This window comes from Bufo gargarizans, chromosome 6, assembly GCF_014858855.1.
Source record: "Bufo gargarizans isolate SCDJY-AF-19 chromosome 6, ASM1485885v1, whole genome shotgun sequence".
Lineage (NCBI taxonomy): Eukaryota > Metazoa > Chordata > Amphibia > Anura > Bufonidae > Bufo > Bufo gargarizans.
The window spans coordinates 113,139,233-113,166,243 of record NC_058085.1 but is presented as its reverse complement, the minus strand read 5'-3'; the positions used below and the strand labels follow the sequence as shown (position 1 = coordinate 113,166,243).

General features: G+C 41.7%; 1 protein-coding gene across 2 annotated transcripts in view; it reads right to left on the bottom strand.

Annotated features, from left to right (window-relative positions):
* Nucleotides 1-27,011, bottom strand: part of RIMS4 (regulating synaptic membrane exocytosis 4) — a 237,957-nt gene that overhangs the window by 86,894 nt on the left and 124,052 nt on the right. Inside the window, exon 2 of one of the 2 annotated variants that reach the window (XM_044299301.1) lies at nt 18,468-18,606. In XM_044299301.1, the coding sequence (XP_044155236.1) occupies nt 18,468-18,606 (139 nt within the window). The remainder of the gene's footprint in view (nt 1-18,467; nt 18,607-27,011) is intronic. The other variant, XM_044299302.1, reaches the window with a different exon arrangement.

Below are 27,011 nucleotides of genomic sequence, written 5' to 3'. Positions count from 1 at the left end.
GTCCAAACTATTTAAATATAAAAAAAATCCTATGTGGTGAGCACCGTAACAGAATTTTTTTTAAAAACCTGAGCCTCGCCCACCCCCTAAGCCCCACCCAAGTTCATAACTCAATAGCGCCATCTATTGGTTTTCATAGCTGAAAAACAAGGCAGATTCTGCTCATTTGCATGTCTTTCCCATATGCCCATGTTTAGGCAAATGAGTTTTTACATGACAAAACTGTATAGAAAGGTTATTAAATATTATGTTAGGACAATCAGAACACTTTTTGTCGCCCTAATGATATTGAGCTAGGTGTGCAGGTCCACCCAAGCCATGCAACAGATGCAAAATAACTTTGAGGTTTACTGGTTCTCAGTCAGATGAGATCTGGTTTGGAATATCTCATAGTGCACAAGGCTGCCATTGTAAGGTATGCTGACTAAGCCTGTCATCTGTCCCATGGATAGATTGATGGCTTGCACATACCTGGCTTTTGGCATATAGCCTTTGTGTGGTTGTCTATTGTATGTCGTACATAATAGGAGTCTAAGACGCATCCAGCTATCCTCTTAATGCTGTTTCCAAACCATTTTGATGGGGTTTCCATCAATTTCGAACCTTTTTTTATGAACCAGATACCCTCTTCTCTTCCGAGCAGGGGGTGCCTGGTTGTCTCCCATGGACCTCCATTATACTCGGGGGCTCGGCCGAGCACACAAATATAGCAATGTGTTCGGGCCGAACACCCGAATACTTTGGTGCTCGATCATCACTGCTAATCAAGTGACCCATGGTTCAATTTGCATGAGGCCTGCCCTAGGTTAAATAAAGTAACACTAAACAAAGAAAATGCACAAAAAATAAATGCCAGCAATTACAACCTTGCTGTTATCTTCTCCTTTGATCCTATTTTGTCACATATTACAATTAAAACTGAGAAATATATCAAGAACTGTTCTCTATGTATTCCCTCTTCTCCTTTCTATTAATCTTGTGTCTGGCTGTAAGACAACTGGCTTCCGCAACCACTGCCTGTCTGTGCCATGTCTGCAGTAGAACATAAAGATTATTCCATCCATTAACTAAGCCCATCAGCCATTTCCTAGACTAAAATGGAATGGATAAGCAAGAGATTAACGCCTCATACATATATATACGCACAAAAGAATGGGGAAGAAGACAGCAGGTAAGTGAGAAAGCTGCTTATCTATGTTGTAGGATTTCCTTGAGAGGTGGGTTTTCAGGGGTTGCTTTTGAAGGTTTGGATGATCAGAGGTAGTCTGATGTGCTGGGGTAGTGAGTTCTAGAGGATGGGAAATGCATCTGAGAAACCTTACAGATGATTGTTTGATGAGCAGACAAGAGGAGATCAAAGAAGGAGGTATTGTGAGGAGTGGAGATATCAGGGGATGTCTGGGAAAGCAGGTCAGAAACATAAGGTGGGAAAAGATTGTGGACGGCCTTGTATGTTATTGCTGGTATAAAAAATGTTGGCAAAATGCAAAATTGGTATCATGTCATGCTTTATTTGTAGTACTGGTCTCCTCATATGAAGCAGAGAGACCTTTTGGGCCTCCTCAAGCTTCAGAGTGTGGATGTGACTGCAACCTCTAAACTGAATCTGTAACTAATCTCCTTCAGACACACACATATACTGTACAGTCGTGGCCAAAAGAATTACATAAATATTGGAAATTGGAAAAGTTGCTGCTTAAGTTTTTATAATAGCAATTTGCATATACAGTCATGTGAAAAAATTAGGACACCCTTTGAAAGCATGTGGTTTTTTGTAACATTTTTAATAAAAGGTTATTTCATCTCCGTTTCAACAATACAGAGAGATTAAAGTAATCCAACTAAACAAAGAAAACTGAAGAAAAGTCTTTTCAAGATCTTCTGTAAATGTCATTCTACAAAAATGCCTATTCTAACTGAGGAAAAAGATAGGACACCCTCACATGTATTCCCTCTTAAATTGGCTCAGATCTCACACAGGTATATCACACCAGGTGCACATAATTAGTAGATCGTTACTCTGCATGTTGAATGAGGCTTGCCCTATTTAAACCTCAGACATTTAGTTTGGTGTGCTCCTGACTGTTGAAGTGAGAGTGAGCACCATGGTGAGAGCAAAAGAGCTGTCAGAGGACTTCAGAAAAAAGATTGTAGCAGCCTATGAGTCTGGGAAGGGATTTAAAAAGATCTCAAAAGATTTTGAAATCAGCCATTCCACTGTCCGGAAGATAGTCTACAAGTGGAGGGCTTTCAAAACAACTGCCAACATGCCCAGGACTGGTCGCCCCAGCAAGTTCACCCCAAGAGCAGACCGCAAGATGCTAAAAGAGGTCTCCAAAAACCCTAAAGTGTCATCTCGAGAACTACAGCAGGCTCTGGCTACTGTTGATGTAGAAGTACATGCCTCTACAATCAGAAAGAGACTGTACAAGTTTAACTTGCATGGGAGGTGTGCAAGGAGGAAACCTTTGCTTTCCAAGAGAAACATCGAGGCCAGACTGACATTTGCCAGAGATAAAGTTGACAAAGACCAGGACTTCTGGAATAATGTTCTTTGGACAGATGAGTCCAAAATTGAATTATTTGGACACAACAGCAGAGGACATGTTTGGCGTAAACCAAACACAGCATTCCAAGAAAAGAACATCATACCAACTGTGAAGCATGGAGGTGGAAGTGTCATGGTTTGGGGCTGCTTTGCTGCAGCAGGACCTGGTCAGCTCACCATCATAGAATCCACGATGAATTCTACTGTGTATCAGAAGGTGCTTGAAGAACATGTGAGACCATCAGTTAGAAAATTAAAGCTGAAGCGGAACTGGACCATGCAACATGACAATGACCCAAAACATACTAGTAAATCAACCAAAGATTGGCTGAAAAAGAAGAAATGGAGAGTCCTGGAATGGCCAAGTCAAAGTCCAGATTTGAATCCCATTGAGATGCTGTGGGGTGACTTGAAAAGGGCTGTACGTGCAAGAAACCCCTCAAACATCTCACAGCTGAAAAAGTTCTGCATTGAGGAGTGGGGTAAAATTTCCTCAGACCGATGTCGAAGACTGGTAGATGGCTACAAGAACCGTCTCACTGCAGTTATTTCAGCCAAAGGAGGTAACACTCGCTATTAGGGGCAAGGGTGTCCTATCTTTTTCCTCAGTTAGAATAGGCATTTTTGTAGAATGACATTTACAGAAGATCTTGAAAATACTTTTCTTCAGTTTTCTTTGTTTAGTTGGATTACTTTAATCTCTCTGTATTGTTGAAACGGAGATGAAATAACCTTTTATTAAAAATGTTACAAAAAACCACATGCTTTCAAAGGGTGTCCTAATTTTTTCACATGACTGTACTCCAGAATGTTATGAAGAGTGATCAGATGAATTGCATAGTCCTTCTTTGCCATGAAAATTAACTTAATCCCCCCAAAAACTTTCCATTGCATTTCATTGCTGTCATTAAAGGACCTGCTGAGATCATTTCAGTAATCGTCTTGTTAACTCAGGTGAGAATGTTGACGAGCACAAGGCTGGAGATCATTATGTCAGGCTGATTGGGTTAAAATGGCAGACTTGACCTGTTAAAAGGAGGGTGATGCTTGAAATCATTGTTCTTCCATTGTTAACCATGGTGACCTGCAAAGAAACGCGTGCAGCCATCATTGCGTTGCATAAAAATGGCTTCACAGGCAAGGATATTGTGGCTACTGAGATTGCATCTCAATCAACAATTTATAGGATCATCAAGAACTTCAAGGAAAGAGGTTCAATTCTTGTTAAGAAGGCTTCAGGGCGTCCAAGAAAGTCCAGCAAGCGCCAGGATCGTCTCCTAAAGAGGATTCAGCTGTGGAATCGGAGTGCCACCAGTGCAGAGCTTGCTCAGGAATGGCAGCAGGCAGGGGTGAGCGCCTCTGCATGCACAGTGAGGCAAAGACTTTTGGAAGATGGCCTGGTGTCAAGAAGGGCAGCAAATAAGCCACATCAGGGACAGATTGATCTTCTGCAGAAAATATGGTGAATGGACTGCTGAGGACTGGGGCAAAGTCATATTCTCCAATGAAGCCTCTTTCCGATTGCTTGGGGCATCAGGAAAAAGGCTTGTCCGGAGAAGAAAAGGTGAGCGCTACCATCAGTCCTGTGTCATGCCAACAGTAAAGCATCCTGAGACCATTCATGTGTGGGGTTGCTTCTCATCCAAGGGAGTGGGCTCACTCACAATTTTGCCCAAAAACACAGCCATGAATAAAGAATGAAACACCCTCTAACAGCAACTTCTTCCAACAATCCAACAACAGTTTGGTGAAGAACAATGCATTTTCCAGCACGATGGAGCATGTCCTGGAAACTCCCCAGATCTTAATCCCATTGAGAACTTGTGGTCAATCCTCAAGAGGCGGGTGGACAAACAAAAACCCACTAATTCTGACAAACTCCAAGAAGTGATTATGAAAGAATGGGTTGCTATCAGTCAGGAATTGGCCCAGAAGTTGATTGAGAGCATGCTCAGTCGAATTGCAGAGGTCCTGAAAAAGCAGGGCCAACACTGCAAATACTGACTCTTTGCATAAATGTCATGTAATTGTCGATAAAAGCCTTTGAAACGTATGAAGTGCATGTAATTGTATTTCACTACATCACAGAAACAACTGAAATAAGGATCTAAAAGCAATTTAGCAGCAAACTTTGTTAAAACTAATATTTGTGTCATTCTCAAAACTTTTGGCCACGACTGTACATACTTTGCTCTCTAGTACATTTGGCAGCTTGCTGACCATGACTGTTGATGTCACTGTGTCAGCTAACATCCCTGGTAATGATCCTATTGGAATGGTCAGCTGATCAAAATAAATGACTGGCTGATAAATGGTTTGAACAGTGGAGCAAAAAGAAGTCCTCTACAGAAGTGTGCCCACTAAGGCACTACCCAGTAAACACTATCTAATAGCAGTATGCTGGTTTTGACCGTTGGCCTGGCAGAACTAATAAGACTGGAGACACACACCAAAGCATTTGCAGATCTCCTGTATACACATTTTCATGATAAGATGTAGGAAACCTTTTTTTTTTTTTTTTTTTAAACCTTTTTACATTTTTACATTCATTTTTTTTTCAGCTTATATCTGAAGCCACTTAAACTTACTTCTTTTGCACTCAGGCATGGTGCTTAAAATGACTTCCTTTATGCAGTGACATGGAAATTGATGGCGTTATGTCGTCAAAAGTAAATTGTAGCAGTTTGGTAAAATTATTGTTTTACTTGCTGCCTGACAGGCTAGAAAATAGCTCGTCCTTATTTTTACAAGTAAGCAGCAAGCAGGTCTTCTGTCAGCAAGGAAAATACTTTACTTAAAAATGGTATTCCTTATTATTCCCTGATTCACTTGAATGGAAAATCACAAGTACAAATAGAAAACCTGTAAATAAACTCGGCCGTTCATTCAACAATATGTACAACCCCCAGTGGCGTACACACAATCCATGGGGCCCCTGTGCGAAACTGATCCATGGGCCCCCCCCCCAGTGGTGGATCCAGAGCCTGGTCTCGGGAGGGGCACTTCCCCGGGCAATAGGACATTATGGGGCCCCTGTGTCCCCGCCCACCCTCAAGCCACACCCACGCACAGCCCTACCTATATATCGCGCCCATACCTCTTACATCCAGTGACGTCTCCTTTGATGTACAGTAGATGTTCTCTTTCTTCATCTTCTCCATTCAGACCGGACCACCATGATGATTTCTTTCAGCCATCTCTCATCTCTGCAGAGTTTGACAGACAGACATCTTAGTTTCCTACCCCCATCAGACCCCCAGTCAGCCCCCATTAGACCTCAGATCAGCCCAAAGACCCCCAGTTAGCCCCCATCAGACCTCAGATCAGCCCAAAGACCCCCCATCAGACCCCCCACTCAGCCACCAGATCAATCATCAGCCCAAAGACCCCCCAGTCATCCCCCATGCCCATCATACCTCAGATCAGCCCAAAGACCCCCCATTAGACCCCCACTCAGCCACCAGATCAATCATCAGCCCAAATACCCCCCCAGTCATCCCCCATGCCCATCAGACCTCAGATCAGCCCAAAGGCCCCCCACTCAGCCACCAGATCAATCATCAGCCCAAATACCCCCCCAGTCATCCCCCATGCCCATCAGACCTCAGATCAGCCCAAAGACCCCCCACTCAGCCACCAGATCAATCATCAGCCCAAATACCCCCCCAGTCATCCCCCATGCCCATCAGACCTCAGATCAGCCCAAAGACCCCACCCATCAGCCACCAGATCAATCATCAGCCGAATTGTCGAAAGCAAAGACCCCTCAGATGATCAGATCAGCCCAGGCCCCAAAGACACCAATCTGGCAATCCCATCAATAAATTCAGCCCCCCAGGGCCTCACTGCTGCTGGTCATTATTCTCAGGCCAGGGCCCCCTACTCGAGTAGTCAGTGCCCTGAGGTGGGCTTTTCCTGCCAGAGTGCAAACCCTCCCCCCCCCGGTCATCTCCAAGGGGCCGGGGGGGGGGGGCATGGGCGCCCTCACTACTACTCCAACAACTACTCCAGTGTGAGTGTCATAGTAGTGATTAGTGAGTCAGTCAGAGTCAGTGCGGCCCGCGGCTTTTCCTTACTTACCGTCGAGTTACCGGCTGGAGGCTGCTGCGGCGCTGTCTAGGGCAGGGGAACTTCTGTCTTCTGGTTAGTCGGCGGTCCTCACTCACGTCCGGACCTCGTCTGAGTTCAGGCGCGCGTCAATCCCGTGAGACCTGTGAACTCCTGTGGCAGGTCTCACGGGATTGACGCCGTGCTCGCTCCTGCCCGAGCCCAGCGCTGACCACATATGAAAATTAGATAATAGAAGTCAGACGCAGCTGCAGCAGGGGCCAGGGGTCCACAGGCGGCCAGGCCCCCTGGGGTGCCGGGCCCGGTCGCAACTGCGACCCCTATATGTACGCCACTGACAACCCCCCAAAAAAAAAAAATGGAGTGCTTAAAATGTCAATAAATGAACAGAATGCAATGATTTGCAAATCTCATAAACCCATATTTTATTCACAATAGACTAAAGAACACATATCAGGTGTTGAAAGTGAGACATTTTACCATTTCATGAAAAAAACTCATTTATAACTTGATGGCAGCAACGCATCAAAAAAGTTGGGACAGGGCCATGTCTACCACTGTGTAGCAATATGGTGCCTTTTCTTTTAACAGCAGTCTGAAAGTGTCTTAGAAGTGGGGAGACCAATAGGTGGAGTTTTTGGAGAGGGATGTTGTCCCATTCTTGTCTGATGTAGGATTCTAGCTGCTCAACAGTCCTGGGCATTTTTTTTACATGATGTGCCAATTTTTTTTATACTGTTGAAAGGTCTGGGTTGCAGGCAGCCAATTCAGCACCCGGACTCTTCTTCTGTGAAGCCATGCTGTTATGGTGTATACAGTATGTGGTTTATCATTGACTAGCTGAAATATGCAAGGCCTTCCCTGAAACAGACCTTGTCTGGATGGGAGCATATGTTGTAGTAAAACCTCTATATACTGTTCAGCATTGATAGCGCCTTTCCAGATGTGTAAGCTGCCCATGCCATAGGTACTAATGCAACAACATACCATCAGAGATGCAGGCTTTTGAACTGTGGATTGATAATAAGCTGGATGGTCCCTCTCCTCTAGAGTTAGCAGTACATGGTTTTCAAAAATAATTTCAAATTTTAATTTCTTTAACCACAGAACAGTTCCATTTCGCCGTATTCCATTTTAAATGAGTTTTGCCTGAGAGAAGACAGCAAAGTTTCTGAATTGTGTTGCCGTGTAGCTTCTTTGCATGATACAGCTTTAACTTGCACAGTGAACTGTGTTTACAGACAATGATTTCTGGAAGTATTCCTGAGCCCATGCAGTGATTTACAGTACAGAATCTTATAGATTGTAAGCTCTTGCGAGCAGGGCCCTCATTCCTCTTGTTGTAATAATTGACTTGTCTGTTACTGTTATTTATGACTGTTTGTACATGAACCCCTGAATTGTAAGGCGCTGCGGAATATGTTGGCGCTATATAAATAAAGATTATTATTATTAATGTAGTGCCACCTGAGGAGCCCTTTATGACAAGCATCCAATATTGACTATCAGCCTTGTCCTTTGTGCATATGGATTCTCTGAGTCTTTTCATGATATTATGTATTGTAGATAGTGAGATATTCAAAGTTTTCAAAATTTTATGTTGAGGAACATTTTTATGAAGTTGTTCTACAATTTTTATCTTCAGTTTTTCACAGATTGATGAATCTCTGACTATTGTTGCTTCAGAGAGACTCTGCCTCTCTAACATGCTCTTTTTATAAGTCATGTGGCTTAGAAGAAAATTGCTCCACTGGCTGTTTTTTCAAGAGTGCCACTTACTTTTCCAGCCTTTTGTTGCCCCTATCCTCATTTTTATTTTTTTTAAAGATGCTGCCATCATGTTCTATATAAATTAATTTTTTTCATGAAATTGTAAAATGTCTCACTTTCAACAACTGATATGTGTTCTATGTTTCATTGTGAATAAAACGTTCATCTATGAGATTTGTAAATCATTGTATTCTGTTTATATTTACTTTTTACACAATGCCCCAACTTTTGGGGAAATGGGATTGTACAGTCGTGGCCAAAAGTTTTGAGAATGACACAAATATTAGTTTTCACAAAGTTTTCTGCTAAACTGCTTTTAGATCTTTGTTTCAGTTGTTTCTGTGATGTAGTGAAATATAATTACATGCACTTCATACGTTTCAAACGCTTTTATCGACAATTACATGATTATGCAAAGAGTCAGTATTTGCAGTGTTGGCCCTTCTTTTTCAGGACCTCTGCAATCCGACTGGGCATGCTCTCAATCAACTTCTGGGCCAATTCCTGACTGATAGCAACCCATTCTTTTATAATCACTTTTTGGAGTTTGTCAGAATTAGTGGGTTTTTGTTTGTCCTCCCGCCTCTTGAGGATTGACCACAAGTTCTCAATGGGATTAAGATCTGGGGAGTTTCCAGGCCATGGACCCAAAATGTCAACGTTTTGGTCCCCGAGCCACTTTTGCCTTATGGCACGGTGCTCCATCGTGCTGGAAAATGCATTGTTCTTCACCAAACTGTTGTTGGATTGTTGGAAGAAGTTGCTGTTGGAGGGTGTTTTGGTACCATTCTTTATTCATGGCTGTGTTTTGGGGCAAAATTGTGAGTTAGCCCACTCCCTTGGACGAGAAGCTACCCCACACATGAATGGTCTCAGGATGCTTTACTGTTGGCATGACACAGGACTGATGGTAGCGCTCACCTTTTCTTCTCCAGACAAGCCTTTTTCCTGATGCCCAAAACAATCGGAAAGAGGCTCCATCGGAGAATATGACTTTGCCCGAGTCCTCAGCAGTCCATTCACCATATTTTCTGCAGAAGATCAATCTGTCCCTGGTGTTTTTTTTGGAGAGAAGTGGCTTCTTTGCTGCCCTTCTTGACACCAGGCCATCTTCCAAAAGTCTTCGCCTCACTGTGCGTGCAGATGTGCTCACACCTGCCTGCTGCCATTCCTGAGCAAGCTCTGCACTGGTGGCACTCCGATCCCGCAGCTGAATCCTCTTTAGGAGATGATCCTGGCACTTGCTGGACTTTCTTGGACGCCCTGAAGCCTTCTTAACAAGAATTGAACCTCTTTCCTTGAAGTTCTTGATGATCCTATAAATTGTTGATTGAGGTGCAATCTGAGTAGCCACAATATCCTTGCCTGTGAAGCCATTTTTATGCAACACAATGATGGCTGCACGCGTTTCTTTGCAGGTCACCATGGTTAACAATGGAAGAACAATGATTTCAAGCATCACCCTCCTTTTAACAGGTCAAGTCTGCCATTTTAACTCAATCAGCCTGACATAATGATCTCCAGCCTTGTGCTCGTCAACATTCTCACCTGAGTTAACAAGACAATTACTGAAATGATCTCAGCAGGTCCTTTAATGACAGCAATGAAATGCAGTGGAAAGTTTTTTTTGGGATTAAGTTAATTTTCATGGCAAAGAAGGACTATGCAATTCATCTAATCACTCTTCATAACATTCTGGAGTATATGCAAATTGCTATTATAAAAACTTAAGCAGCAACTTTTCCAATTTCCAATATTTATGTAATTCTCAAAACTTTTGGCAACGACTGTACATATCAGTGATCACTTAAAAGGCTCCTGTTGTTTGAACTAATCACTTCACCTCGCTGAGGATATACATAGTAATACTTGTGAATTCATGCAATGGGAGCATAGGGATCACAGTGAGCATGAATAAAACGTAACTTTTAATATTAAATGTTAAATGATCAAAGATCCACCCACTTCAAACAACACATAGATACGGAGAAACACATACAAGACCTAAAAGTCTTAAGGGGGAGAGGGGTAGAATAGGAGGAGGAGGACAACGCGAGGGACCCCACTATCCCTATGGGGACCCTCACTATTGCCTCAACCCACAGGAACCCCTGATGGTCCCGTACCTGCCCTAACTGTCCCTAAAAAGACCCTAAAACCTCCCAATGCTTTTCCCCTAGTAAAGGTTCATCAGGGGAAAGATAATGGGTAAAGAAACAAATCAACACATATATTAACTTAGAAGTCTTGGATGAAAGCTAGATATATCACCCACTAACGGGTACAGATGTTGCAATTAATCAAAAAGCCCCTAAAATCAATAATCTTGCCTATTGCACCAGCTCATGTAATTATAATAAATATACAATATATATGATATGTCCAGGAGTCGCACTAATGTAAAGAGACACTTATTGGTCACCTTACTGATAATTATTCAGATATTTAAATATAATCAAATAAGCACTTATTTCTCAAGCTGTCACAAGTATGAAATTGGCGATGTCACATACTGTGGACCTTATTCCAATACAAGCACTTAATTCAAGACCACATGCATAAGATTAACACGCAGACCTAATTGTCGATGCACCCAAATATAATTATATGAGTGTATATCACTCCTGCTCACACCCTATAGGGTACATATCAATGTCATATACAGCCTCAGAGTAGGGTAACAGGTTGCGATGCAAAGACCTCTTACTTGTCTTTTGATAGAGAACCTGATGTATACATTACATGGCCATGTCGCTGGTGGAGGGGGCCTGTATGGAGGTGGACGTCCTGGGAGCAAAATCGCTAAGTATGCAAAAAACGAGACCCCTCTTTATAGGGCTGGGATGAGGTGAAATGTCTTATGTATTGCATTTCCGGTCAGTGGAACGCACACTAGCTTCACATGTGTGCGTCCACCGCCAGAATTTCCTTTCCATGGATCGCTCGCCTTACTTCCGGTAGTTGGAATGCATATGCTTTTCACGCGCCGCTGACTTCCTGTCTATGGAACGCAATTCCACCCTGCTCGCCGATGTTCTAGCAGAGCTGGGGAAGAAATAACAGGGCAAATCTTATATCTATGGATGCAATGGCCACCTGATCCTCACACCTAAAGCACTGGGGAGCAATTTCTAACCAAGGCATCTAATCAGAGTGCAATAATATCATTATCAAGAAAAGACTATAATTACCTGAAGTGGACAAATTATGTATCATTCTACAGGGTGGGCCATTTATATGGATACACCTTAATAAAATGGGAATGGTTGGTGATATTACCTTCCTGTTTGTGGCACATTAGTATATGTGAGGGGGGAAACTTTTCAAGATGGGTGGTGATCATGGCGGCCATTTTGAAGTCGGACATTTTGAATCCAACTTTTGTTTTTTCAATAGGAAGAGGGTCATGTGACACATCAAACTTATTGGGAATTTCACAAGAAAATTTCACAAGAAAAACAATGGTGTGCTTGGTTTTAATGTAACTGTATTCTTTCATGAGTTATTTACAAGTTTCTGACCACTTATAAAATGTGTTCAATGTGCTGCCCATTGTGTTGGATTGTCAATGTAACCCTCTTCTCCCACTCCTCACACACTGATAGCAACACCGCAGGAGAAATGCTAGCACAGGCTTCCAGTATCCGTAGTTTCAGGTACTGCACATCTCGTATCTTCACAGCAAAACCAAGCACACCATTGTTTTTCTTGTGAAATTCCCAATAAGTTTGATGTGTCACATGACCCTCTTCCTATTGAAAAAACAAAAGTTGGATTCAAAATGGCCGACTTCAAAATGGCCGCCATGGTCACCACCCATCTTGAAAAGTTTCCCCCCTCACATATACTAATGTGCCACAAACAGGAAGTTAATATCACCAACCATTCCCATTTTATTAAGGTGTATTCCATATAAATGGGCCACCCTGTATATTAGACAGCTTCATGATTCTAATGATGCTGCCAGTAAGACTTAAAGATAGACTATATATGCATATACATATAATGACACTTCACGTGTCAATATAATGACCAGATAATGTCCCTAATGAAGTTATTAAAGAAACCAGAGACAGAAAAAGACAAAAAGTACTAGGTCTTCATAATCAAAACATCAGGGACACCAGAACCTCACAGAAAGCATGAAAAGGTCAATCTCTTATTAACCCCCATGTTAATCAGGCACACAAAAAAAGAGTCAACTCATCTCTCTCTGCTCCTGAAATCCAGAGCTCGTCCTGGGGGACTGAGACCGAAACCGATAAATCCATTCAGACTCCTTTTAGAGAATCCGTCGGTCCCAGTCCCCCCTCCTCTCTGACTCCTGAATAACCTCCAATGCCGAGAACCTGAGAGTGTCAGAGCGGCCGTTGTGCACTTCTACCATATGATTAGCAATAGGTGTATCTTTTCTTTTTTCTATGTCATTGATATGCTCACATATCCGACGACGCAGTTCTCTAAATGTCTTGCCTACGTAATACATCGGACATGTGCATTGACACAGATACACTACCCCTTTAGTTCTACAGTTCACAAAATCTCTGATGTAATATTTCTTCCCCGTAGCAGAACATATATTTCTTTTAGTGTTATTAATGTATCTGCAGGCTTTGCACCTGCCACACTTGAAGATTCCCAGGAGTTTACGATCCAACCATGAGCATCTTTTTGGGGGGCAGAAAAATGACTGTGCACAAGACGGTCGCGTAGACTCCTCCTCTTTCAGAATGTAATGCTGGGACGTGGAGGGATAACATCTAAGAGATCCGGGTCCATCCTTAAAATGGGCCAGAATTCATTTAAGATATTTCTCATTTCTTTACTCGCTGTATCAAAATGGATATTATACGAATCATACCAGCGTCCTTCTCTTCCTTTCTGTTTTGATGAAAAGTTCATTTCGATTCTGGTCCCTTGCATTCTTAAAAGCCTCCCTTAATACGGGGTCCGGATATCCCCTTTCTCTAAATCTATCCCGGAGTTTGGATGCATCCTGATAGTACCCCTCCATGTCCGAGCAATTCCTTCTTATTCTCAAAAACTGGCCCTTAGGTATACCTTTCTTAAGGGCATATGGATGATAGCTGGACCAGTGTAGGAGACTGTTTGTGGCCATTGGTTTCCTGAATACATTAGTGGATAATTTATTCATACACTTCCACATCCAAAAAGGTAATCTTGTCACAGTGGTATTCATGGGTGAAGGAGAGACCGATACAATTATCATTAAGATGCCCAAGATTTAAGTTCATTAAGGCTCCCCTTCCATACCATAAATACATCATCGATGTATCGAGTCCAAAACACAATCTTTTCGGACCACAAGGCTGGATTCCCAGGGAATACTATGACATCTTCCCACCAGCTCCTGTTGTTTGCTAAAAACGTATGTCACCTACCATTGTTGGGAATCATATTAGTTCTGATAATTGCTCTCCAACAAAACCTAGAATACAATATTCAATTTTGCTCTAGGTTTACAAGAGTTCAGTGAATATTTTATATCTGATGTACAATTTCTTCTCAGTTACAATCCTTCATCCTTAGCTTTAAAATGCTGTTTCTGGTGTGTAAACAGAACTTAAGCTTACAGAATTCCTTGTCTCAATCAAGTTGTGGTTAGAACAAAACTCCTAGCAGGCTGTCAGTGAATACTGGGTGTTGGAGCCACACTGCTGCCACCTGAAGTACGATGACTGGCCACCACTGTCCTCCACTGATTGCCATGTGCCCCTTTAACTGCTCATTTGCATGTTGCCTAAAAGTACTTTTTTCTCCAGAACAAAGCAATGGATCGCTAAGTGGAAGGTATCATAACATTTAGCTGAGCTAGCCCTACAAGGTTGATCAGTGTGTTTATCAGTGACTTTCCTGGAGACGGATTCGCTTTAACAAACTTGTTACATCTTACTCCAGGGCAGTTTAGACTATGAAAAGCTGGTCTCAATAAAATCAGGACGTACACTGAATTCACACATTTAATAGTTAGAATAACATTAGATATAAGGTAGTCATCACACTGAAGGCCAGTTCCAATCTCCACAGCAAGACGGGGAAAAACAAACAAACAGATAAAACACCCGGTTAAGTCATATTAGGCACAATTCACGTTATTGAGGTTTACAACAGTTTTACAATGCATGATTTGACAATGGGGTTAATCCAGCAATTCCAGAAGGTTACCTACCTAGGGTCCATTGTGTCCCCCAAAGACTGACTCATGCCTGGTGCTCCCTGCTCGCTCCCACTGGGACAGAGTTGTTGGTGGTCAGTACGCTGCCTGTATGAAGAAAGACTAGGTTGACAGGAGCTAGGAGAGTTCCCTAATGTCTGGCACTCCTCTCCTGCCTGCCAACCTGTTTTGTTTTCTGTTTCATACGACTTGTGCCTCCACCACCAGTAAAAGATATTGCTAGCAGGACAGAGTAGAGCAGCACCTGGTGCATGCCAGACATTGGGAGATCCACCTGATGACATGAACATTAGAACCCAGGCATGTAATGTTCTACACACAGCTTGTGTATGTTACCAATGATGTATCCATATGTTTAAACAACAAATCCACCTGCTATATAATATTACCTGTGCGGGATCAGAGCAGTTAAAGTGATGACCACTGTGAGTGGAGCTCAGAGGAGTTGTCACCTTCCACACAAGTAGAAATGACTGGTGCCTCCCTAATCAGAGGCCCCTCCAGAAGATCTTTCAATGCAGTATTATGGTCCTGCATTGAAAGAAGTTGTCCCATGAAGACAACTTATCCCCTATCCACAGTGTCTGATTGCCAGGGGACTGACTACTGGGGCCCCTACTGATCATAAAAACAGGGCCCCCCTTCTCCATGTTAGTGATGATCAAGGTTGCTCTTGGCTTTTCCATTCAGCTTTATAGGGTTGCCGGAGACAGCTGAGAGCTTGTACTCCGCTATCTCCGTCAGTCCAATAGAGATGAATAGACCGGTAGACACGCATGCATGTCTGCTGCTCCATTCAAACAAAAAACACGGACCCCCATCCTAGTGGTTGGCTAGGGCCCCAGTGGTTAGATCCTGCCAAGCAGACACATCCCTTAATATGTGGATGGCGGATAAGATGTCTCTAGGGGAAAATCAAAACGGTAACAATCAGTGGAACGGTAACAATCAGTTTAGTTATCCATTTCAAGAGAACAACGCAATACAGAGTTCTGAGAAAAGATACAGTGCCATTTTATTTCACTTGATAAAGGTATGGAACTAGTCTGGACAGGACCTCTTTAAAGGGAACCTGTCCCCGGGATTTTGGGTATAGAGCTGAGGACATGGGTTGCTAGATAGCCGCTAGCACATCTGCAATACCCAGTCCCCATAGCTCTGTGTGCTTTTATTGTGTAGAAAAAACGATTTGATACATTTGCAAATTAACCTGAGATGAGTCAGAGCTTGAAAATATGACTCTTCTCTGGTCACACCAGTAAGATATGACTCTTTTATGTTAATTTGCATATGTATCTAATCGTTTTTTTTTTACACAATAAAAGCGCACAGAGCTATGGGGACTGGGTATTGCGGATGTGCTAGCGGCCATCTAGCAACCCATGTGCTCAGCTCTATACCCCAAATCCCGATGACAGGTTCCATTTAAGGACCCTGCAATGTAGTTAGAACAGGGATATATACAGTGAGGATCATAATGTTTAGGTACAGGGCAGGTGGAATTACTCTTTAATATAAAGCTATGAACAACACTTTCATGCAATATCGTAAAGATGTAAGTGCCATGGAATTGTAGAAAAAATGGCTACATTTTCCTTTTACAAGACATCTTTTTAGTGAAATATTCACAGAACGGCTCACTTAGCGGGTATTTTATGTCAGCTAGCTACCTGAACAATGCAACAACTCATTCCTGATTCAAGTCAATGTCATTGTCCTTTCTGAAAAGTAGACATTAAAGGCTTATGCAAGAATGGCTTTGGCACTACCCCCCCAACACACACTTTTACAGAATTATAAAGGGAAGATGACTTACCTGCTTCCCGGCGCTGGCTCCCTGCTCCTTCTCCAGGCCTGCGATGGTCTGCTACACTCCCTCAATGGAAATATCCGGTTTGACATCGCTGCAGCCAATCACTGGCTGTACCAGAGAGCAGATCCCCTTGAGTCATGTGACTGCTTGTTATGACGTAAGGGGTGACGGTCACCATCATGGTCAATGATTCCCTGCAGCCATGTCAAACCGGATGTTTAGATCAAGGGTGCGCAGCGGAACATCGCAGGCCAGGAGAAGAAGGAGTGGGGAGCCAGAGCCAGGCAGCAGGTAAGTAAGCTTCCCTTTACAGTTTACAAACTCAGAGCTATAGACATGGACCTCCTTGTACAGAATTTATTTAGTTGACTTACCTTCCCTTGTATGAAACAGTCAGTCATATCCAAAATCCATACAATGTAAGGTTAGAAGGGTTAAACAGGATTAGAAAAACATATAGTATATTTCTTCCAGAGACAGGGCCACAACTGACCATGGGTTTTGTCAGGTTTTGGGAGCTCTCTTCAGAGAAGTCAATCTGGCTGAGCTGCAATAGCATGTGTGGACAGCTGTGGCACTGTTTCTGGAAAAAAACTAAGTTTTTCTATAATCCTGTACAATCCCTTTAAAGGAGTTTTCCCACAACAAACATTTATCCCCTATCTATCGGATAAGATAGGGGATCTGACTACTGGGGTCCGTGCCAATCATGAGAACGGCATCCCTACGTTCCTCCCTTTGAATGGGGCAGCGGTCATGCATGCGCACTGTAGCTCCATTCAACTCTATGGGACTGTCGGAGATACAAAAATCAAAGCTCTGCTTTCTTTAGAAGTCCTATAGAGTTGCATGCCGTGTCGTCACACAAGTGAGATCACACTCCATTCAAATGGAGGAACATGATCTCCCGGGTCTTGTGACTGGCAAGGACCCCAGCGGTCAGACCTTGGACGGTCAAACACTTGTGGATAGGGGATATGTGTTTGTTATGGGATATTAAGCAAACGCATCCCTCTTATTTTACATACATGAGATCCTTTGTGGTCCCTGGCTTTCTCTCTGCATACTTCAAACACCTTCATGACACCCGTCTGTATATTAGGCTAGGGTCGTCATGCTAAGGAGGAAGCATGCAAAGAGAAGAAGTTTGAGTAGGTAATATAAAGGGTGGTTTGAGATCCACCTGTTTCCACTGACCATCTAAGATACGTTTCTTCCACATTTAACATACTGTACCAAAACATAGGTCACAATATTAGGTCTGCCTGGCAGATATACCTAGTACATTATTATTATTATTATTTATCTTTGAACAGCAAGGGCCCTGCTCCAATGATAACCAGTAACCCCCCTTTACAATCTGCACCAGTAGCACCACTGTCTATGTCATAGAGTACAAATTAGGCTACTTTCACACTCGCGTTTTGTGCGGATCCGTCATTGATCTGCACAGACGGATCCGTTCAGATAATACAACCGCATGCATCCGTTTAGAATGGATCTGTTTGTATTATCTGTAACATAGCCAAGACGGATCAGTCTTGAACACCATTGAAAGTCAATAGAGGACGGATCTGTTTTCTATTGTGCCAGATTGTGTCATAAAAAACAGATCCGTCCCCATTGACTTACATTGTGTGCCAGGACGGATCCGTTTGGCTCAGTTTCGTCAGCAGCGTTTTGGTGTCCGCCTCCAAAGCGGAACGGAGACCGAACGGAGGCAAACTGATGCATTCTTAGCGGATCCTTTTCCATTCAGAATGCATTAAGGCAAAACTGATCCGTTTTGGACCACTTGTGAAAGCCCTGAACGCATCTCGCAAACGGAAAACCAAAACGCCCGTGTGAAAGTAGCCTTACCCTTGAGTTTTGTTGTTAAAACTGGTATTAAATCAATAAAGGCCAAAAAAAGTATTCGGATAGAGATTTAACAATTTTCTCCAGCCTGGTGTCAACCAAAAGGAACCAGTCAAGAAAATAATAGGAATTTTTGCCTATTTTGCTAATTTTTCAAAAAGAAAAACGTTTCCCAGCAGATAATATATATACAGGTTAAAGAGTTGATGACTTACTTTCCCTCAGATCCATAGCTGTTCATACTATCTTCTATTGATTCATGGCTTGCTTGACGTACAGTTCGACTCGGCATCTCAACAGCAAGTCCAGTCTCAGTACTGCGTTGAATAGCACCTTTAAGCTTGCGTCCATCTTCTAAAAGGCACAAGACAAGACATATTATTAGTATGTTACATGTTGTGCAGAGACAAGAGCCACATTCTCACCAAGTGCATTAAAGGGGTTGTCCAGCCTTTTTGAAGTGATGGCCTATACTCAGGATTGGCCATCACTAGCTGATCTGTGGGGGTCTGTCACCCTGCACCCCCGGTGATCAGCTGTTCAGGTATAGCTCTGTTTCCAGACGTCAGCGATGGAACTACACTGCACCGTCAACACTGTAGAGCACCGCTGCTCCTACTGAAGTCAATGGGAGCGGAACTGTTGTGATGAACAATGTCCACAAAAATGTGGACGGTTTTCTGTAGATCTCGTGACAACTTCCAGTAATGGACCTACAAAGGACAGCCGATCATGGTGGGGGCCTGACCACCACTAATCAGTTAGCAATAGGTGATCCTGAGGATAGGACATTGCTTAAATATGGATGGACAAGCGCTTTAAGGTGTCCATAAACATTAGCCATTGATTTCAACCTAAACGATTATTCGTCAAGTGAATTTTAACACAAACTGTTTTATTGACTGTCATTGTCTGGAATTTTTGTCAGATAGTCCTTAGTCCGTGAATGATCTTTCCATGAAGAAGCTTTCCCAAAACATTTACAGAAAGATTGTTTGTCACCCTGGTGCCTTTGAAGATGTATGATCAAACTAAACGTCTGTGGCGGCCAATGTGGACTGAAATGTGTGTGGCTGCATCGTCATTATGATCGATTACAAGACAATCATTTGTTCAATGGTTGTTTAACCATTAGTCTACTTCTATCTAATCTGTATGGCCAACTTTGTTATATAAAGTCAAGCAAAACAGTGTTATGGATTCTTAGACATTAACTAACTTAGTCTACTTTCACACTGGTGTTTTGGCTTTCCATTTGTGAGATCCGTTCAGGGCTCCCACAAGCGGTCTAAAACGGATAATGCATTCTGAATGGAAAAGGATCCGCTCAGAATGCATCAGTTTGCCTCCGTTCAGTCACTATTCCGTTCTGGAGGCCTGCATCGTTTTACTGTCCGCCTGACGAAGCGGAGCCAAACGGATCCGTCCTGACACACAATGTAAGTCAATGGGGACGGATCAGTTTTCTATGACACAATAGAAAACAGATCCGTCCTCCATTGACTTTCAATTGGCTATGTTAAAGATAAACGATCTGAACGGATGCAGACGTTTGTATTATCTGAACGGATCCGTCTGTGGAGATCCATGACGGATGCGCACCAAACGCTAGTGTGAAAGTAGCCTTACATTTTTAAAACCACTAGAGGAATAATGTTTTTTTTTAGGTAATGGAGTCTCTCTCAATATTTTACATAAGGATCTCAACCTAAATGTTCAATAGTTGTTCATTGGTGGTCACAACTTGTTATTCCTAGCAGGGGATGCATATGATCCTGATCCAGTGACACATAACGGCTCATTTATCAACAGTATCTATTTTAGGACATCTAATTTGACATTATATACACCATGTTCTGACATTGTGCCATCCTTTACAATTGCATGAACTTCAGCGTATTAATAAGAAAAGCTAAAATTTAGAAGAACTTCAGTATACTAATCAAGAAAATAAACTTCAGAAGATCAGTTTTGAGTGGGGACTAACTTTTCACATAACCTTGTATAATCAATAATACAGGTGAATATAAGAAACTGTATTATATCTTATCAGAGAAAAATGCCTTATCAGCCATTTTCCTCTTCTAAATTAACTTTCCATGGCTTGAGATAGACTGAATGCTCACACCACATCACATCTCCTCTTATCACCTCTTCCCACAATCGCCTCCAAGATTTATCCCCTGCATCCCCACACTCTGGAACTCGCTACCTCAACATATCAGACTCTCACCTACAGTGGAATCCTTCAAAAGAAACCTGAAAACCCACCTCTTCAGACAAGCCTACAACCAGTGACCCTGCTGCCTCTATACCACCATGACCAGCTTCACCCGCACCTACTGTGTCCTTCTCCCATACCATGTAGATTGTAAGCCCTCACGGGCAGGGCCATCTCTCCTTCTGTACCAGTTTGTAACTCGTCTCGTTTATGATTAATGCAATTGTCTGTATTATGTATGTATACCCCTTTTCATATGTACAGCAATAATAATAATAATAATCTCCCCTTTCTCAATTGTCCCTTCATCTTTCAGAATGTTAGTTTGGTAGGGGGGTGTAAAAGAGCTGATATGTGGTAAAATGTGTCATTTTCTCTGATAAGATATATTACAAAGTTTAGTATATTCAACTATACTATTACTTTATGCAAAGTTGTTAGTGACTATTAAAGTCAGGTTTTTCTAAAGCACCCAGCAAACTCCTTCCATATACAAGTATATATGAGGTGTGTGTATAGCAGAGAGGGGACTGGTGGTTAAATTCACTAGTCCTTTTTACATATAGGACAAGATGTCTAACATACCAGAGCTCTCTGTGATTTATTTTTCTGCAATGTATAACCCTTCGAAGACATGGCCGATTAGCATTTTTTAAATCACTTCGCCTCCCCCAATTTTTTTTTATAAAAATGGAATCAATAAAACCTAAAGATCGCGCCACAAAAAATTTGTCCTAACAATATTTTTTCCAAAGTTTTTTCCCCCCACTATTAAAACACAATAAGAGCTATATAAATGTGGTATCGCACCACAAAACACATAGAATTATGTAATAATTGAATTTTTTTTCCAATTCCACCCCATTTGGAATTTTTTACCATCTTCCCACTACATCATATGCAATATTAAATGGTGCTACTAAAAAGTACAACTTGCCCTACAAAAAACAAATCCTCTTACGTCTATGTGAATAGAAAAAATAAGAAAGTTATATCTCCCAGAAGTGAGTGAAAAAAACAAAAATGCAAAAAAAGAAAATTGTTGCGTCAGCAATGGGTTTTGCATTGAACCCAGGGAATAGACTCTACCATACCAGAGCTCTCTGAGAGAAAGCCTCAAGCATGTTATCTAGCGTTTTTAGCTCAGTGCCCAGAGAAGAGATGTTAACACACCTAAGCCACTCAGAGATATTTTCCAACCCTATTCAAGTGTGATTCTTAGGGTATCGACTTTGATGTATTTAAGCACTTTGTGTCCTATTAAATTTTTGCACTAGTCATCAAATAATTTTGTTATTGTAGCCATGGACTTTTTTTTTTAACTTAAAGTGGACTTTACTGTCATAAGAGAGAACACCACCCCACTGTCACTTTATTGGAAGATACCGTCAACCTGGATCCTACTTGCTGTCTATTTTGCATATGCCTTAACCTAATTGCAGGAAAAAGACAAAAATAAGCTGCCAAAATGTACTGTGTCTTGTGTATATGCATGGCATTGTTTGTTTTGCTTGACTCAAAATATGAGGGATGCAGTACCCCAGAGGATTACTGCAAAGGATTAGTTATTGCCAAAAGTGTTAATTTAATGTTGGCAAATTAAATCTTGTGATTTATTGTTGAAACGCTCACTTCTTTATGCACGGTGTATCCCAAATAGCAATGTATGGGCAAAATATAGGGTTAATATTAGCAGACTGTTTGGGTTGCCATGACGATGGACTTAGCTCGCCTCCTGGTGAGTTAGTAGAGAGAAGCCTAGTCTGAGCAGAGCTACAGCTACATGTGTGAGAGTTCCTGCAGACCAGGCCCAAGTCCAGAGAGCCTCTGTCTCTGAGACTGCAGCTGCCAAAGGAGCAACTCTACTACTAGAGTACCCCTTAAGGAGGGAGACCATACTTTATAGAGCGTCCAGAACCCTCCAGGCTGTGCAGGATTCCAACAGCAATCATTCGCTCGTTTATAGCATTGAGACTTTACTGCTGTAGAAAGTATTATTGCCTTTGGCACCTACCACACTTTGAGATGAACTTGCCATCTGTATCTAAAATACTTCAACCCAGAAATTGCTGAAAAAGTTAAGAACAGTATAGCAAGTCTATAATTATTTTGGAGAGACTGTAAAGTGTTTTTAGAGAGAGCGAGAGACAGGGAGTACTACAACTACTATTACTGTTGCTGTCCATACACCGCTATTAGGATAAAGACTGCACTGTAATATCCTTTGAAACTGTGCCTTTTGCTGTTATATGTACTACTACTCCTCTCATCCATTAAAGAAAGACTTTATTTATTGCAACCATCGAGCCTGGTTACTGGCTCCACCATCCATCCATCCATCAGCCTCTGCAGTCCTGCCTTGCACCCACCCAAACTGTTCACTATCAAGGGCATGCCAACTACCACCAGGCATAAGCCCCAACACCAGGGTGTGCCCTGAGGAAAGAAAGGATGAGCCCTCCAGTCACTGCACAGCCCTAGGAAGCACCAAGGTGGATTAAGCTGCCATGAACTGTAAGTACTACTACTACTACCGTTTTAGCCACTACCACTCATTTCCTCCTCGCCTCCCCTGATGCATTTGTCCCACCCACTCTTCCCATGACCTTGGGACCAATTCTATGTTGTTTTCTAAGTCATACATAGGTTGCTATCACCCAATAGAAAAGATGATGGGATCAACCCACATTGGGCTACCTTATGTATTTGCCTTTGGTGTCTATTCCTTCTAACTATATATTACGTATATTGCTACTATGTCTTCATGATGATCACAGTTGTGATCTTGACATAAGTAAGAATAATGTTTGTGCTCTCATTTTTCGCATTGCCATTTGCACCTTTCAATTACGAACAAGAACAAACAAGGGAGTACATGCTTTAGAATGCAAGTGCTGATCTTACATGCGGATTTATATCAAACACTAAAGGGAAAAAAAATCAATAAACAGAGGAAGTTTGTAATAGCTTTGTTAAAGTAAGCCAGCACAGGCCAAAAGCGAATAAACAGAGAAATGCACTAAGGCTCGCTGTATCGTGGGACAACTGCACCATGCCCCAGTTATGTCATCTTTTGCTATTTCTAACTAAGTTGGGGAAAAATGCTTTCATTGTGAGTTAAAATATGAATGAATTGGATGCATTGCATTTCTACTTGTGAAATCTGAATGGGACTTTTAGATGAGGAGGTGAATGTAACAGAATGATATCTCCCGTCATTGGCAAATATGGCATAGGACAAAATATGGATATAAGAAACCTATAGGCTAAATGATATAGAAAACCTAGGAAGAAATTACTGTAAAAGACATGGCTTCACTTTTGTGTTAATCATGACATTGCATGTAACACCACCTATTGCTTAAATACCCTTGGTTTAGAACAAAACCCAAGACAATGTCCTTGTGCATGGTTTTTGTAGAAGAAAAGACTACATTAAAAATAAAATAATAATAAATGTACCTAACGTAAAACCACTTATAAATCTCTTATGGATTTTGTCCATCATTATGACTCCTCTCAAGGTATCAGCAACTATTAGCTAAAGTTGCAATGAATCTGGTTTAGTATTATATAACTTAAAGTCCTAAAATAAAGTCAAATAAGAAAATGAAAAGGGTTTTCTAGCATCCAGATATTGATGGATCATCCTCAGGATAGACCAACAATATCACATCACTAGGGGTTTCCTCTCAGTCTGATGTTTCAGCAGTTTGGCCACCTTAAACATAGGGCCCATTGGAAACAATGCAGATGCATATACCAAACTAGTGACACAGATAAAGAACACACTCTACATATATATATATATATATATATATATATATATATATTTGTAAAAATGAAGATACTTTATGATGATGCACAATTAAAAAATATACAGGGAGTGCAGAATTATTAGGCAAGTTGTATTTTTGAGGATTAATTTTATTATTGAACAACAACCATGTTCTCAATGAACCCAAAAAACTCTTTAATATCAAAGCTGAATATTTTTGGAAGTAGTTTTTAGTTTGTTTTTAGTTTTAGCTATTTTAGGGGGATATCTGTGTGTGCAGGTGACTATTACTGTGCATAATTATTAGGCAACTTAACAAAAAACAAATATTTACCCATTTCAATTATTTATTTTTACCAGTGAAACCAATATAACATCTCAACATTCACAAATATACATTTCTGACATTCAAAAACAAAACAAAAACAAATCAGTGACCAATATAGCCACCTTTCTTTGCAAGAACACTCAAAAGCCTGCCATCCATGGATTCTGTCAGTGTTTTGATCTGTTCACCATCAACATTGCGTGCAGCAGCAACCACAGCCTCCCAGACACTGTTCAGAGAGGTGGACTGTTTTCCCTCTTTGTAAATCTCACATTTGATGATGGACCACAGGTTCTCAATGGGGTTTAGATCAGGTGAACAAGGAGGCCATGTCATTAGATTTTCTTCTTTTATACCCTTTCTTGCCAGCCACGCTGTGGAGTACTTGGACGCGTGTGATGGAGCATTGTCCTGCATGAAAATCATGTTTTTCTTGAAGGATGCAGACTTCTTCCTGTACCACTGCTTGAAGAAGGTGTCTTCCAGAAACTGGCAGTAGGACTGGGAGTTGAGCTTGACTCCATCCTCAACCCGAAAAGGCCCCACAAGCTCATCTTTGATGATACCAGCCCAAACCAGTACTCCACCTCCACCTTGCTGGCGTCTGAGTCGGACTGGAGCCCTCTGCCCTTTACCAATCCAGCCACGGGCCCATCCATCTGGCCCATCAAGACTCACTCTCATTTCATCAGTCCATAAAACCTTAGAAAAATCAGTCTTGAGATATTTCTTGGCCCAGTCTTGACGTTTCAGCTTGTGTGTCTTGTTCAGTGGTGGTCGTCTTTCAGCCTTTCTTACCTTGGCCATGTCTCTGAGTATTGCACACCTTGTGCTTTTGGGCACTCCAGTGATGTTGCAGCTCTGAAATATGGCCAAACTGGTGGCAAGTGGCATCTTGGCAGCTGCACGCTTGACTTTTCTCAGTTCATGGGCAGTTATTTTGCGCCTTGGTTTTTCCACACGCTTCTTGCGACCCTGGTGACTATTTTGAATAAAAAGCTTGATTGTTCGATGATCACGCTTCAGAAGCTTTGCAATTTTAAGAGTGCTGCATCCCTCTGCAAGATATCTCACTATTTTTGACTTTTCTGAGCCTGTCAAGTCCTTCTTTTGACCCATTTTGCCAAAGGAAAGGAAGTTGCCTAATAATTATGCACACCTGATATAGGGTGTTGATGTCATTAGACCACACCCCTTCTCATTACAGAGATGCACATCACCTAATATGCTTAATTGGTAGTAGGCTTTCGAGCCTATACAGCTTGGAGTAAGACAACATGCATAAAGAGGATGATGTGGTCAAAATACTCATTTGCCTAATAATTCTGCACTTCCTGTAGAATATAAGGTATTGACACACACCACAGATGAAGCACCAAATACGTGGTCAAAAATGACACAATAATAGCAGCAAGATATAATCAAGTAAAGCAGGACACATCCAAATTGATATAAAAAACTGCACACACAAGTAATACAAGACCCAGTATGGCACCTCAAACCAACCCCAACATTTAATAATGTGATTTAATAACACAAAAGTAGTAAGCTTTATATAACAGAATCACAACTTTTGCCCACCTCACCTCCCAAAATAATCAAATAAAAAGCGATAAAAAAGCTAAACGTACTCCAAAATGATACTAATAAAAACTACAGCTTGTTCTGTGTACAGCTGAGTCAACAAAAATGAAAAAAGTTATGTCTCTTAAAAACCATTTCAGCAAATTCCATGGTCCAAAATCCAGTATACCCAAACAGCAGTTTATGGGTTATTTTGTTCATGGGAGAAATTGTGTAACAAATTATGTGGTGTTTTTCTCCTTTTAACCCTTGTAGAAAAGAAAAATTGGGGGCTAAAGCAACTTATTGTAATTTTTCATTTTCACTGTCCAATGTTAATATATTCTATGAAACACCTGTGGAGTCAAAGTCATCACTACTTCCCTAGCTGAATTTCTTGGAAGGTGTAGTTTCAAAAATTGGGCTATTTCTTGGGGTTTCCACTGTACTGGTACCTCAGAGGTGTTGCAAGTTCGACACTGTGCCCAAACCCATTCCAGTAACATCTGCATTTCAAAAGCCTGATGGCACTACTTCCCTTCTGAGCCCTGCCCTGTGCCCAAACAGCAGGTTATAACCACACATGGGGTATACTCAGAGGTACTCAGAGAAATGGCGTAACAATTTTTGGGGTGCTTTTTCTTCTGTTACCTCTTTTTAAAAATGAAAACATTTTGAGCTAAAACGACATATTATTGTTAACATGTATTGTATTCTTATGACTATAAGATGCACTTTTTAGCCCCAAAAATGTGTCTAAAAGTTCAGGGCATCTAATAGTGTGAAAATACCTTGAAATAGACCTTTCTTCTGTCTTCAATTAGGTGAAGGGGGTGTGAAGGTGGGGTTACATGGGGCTCAGTAGTGGT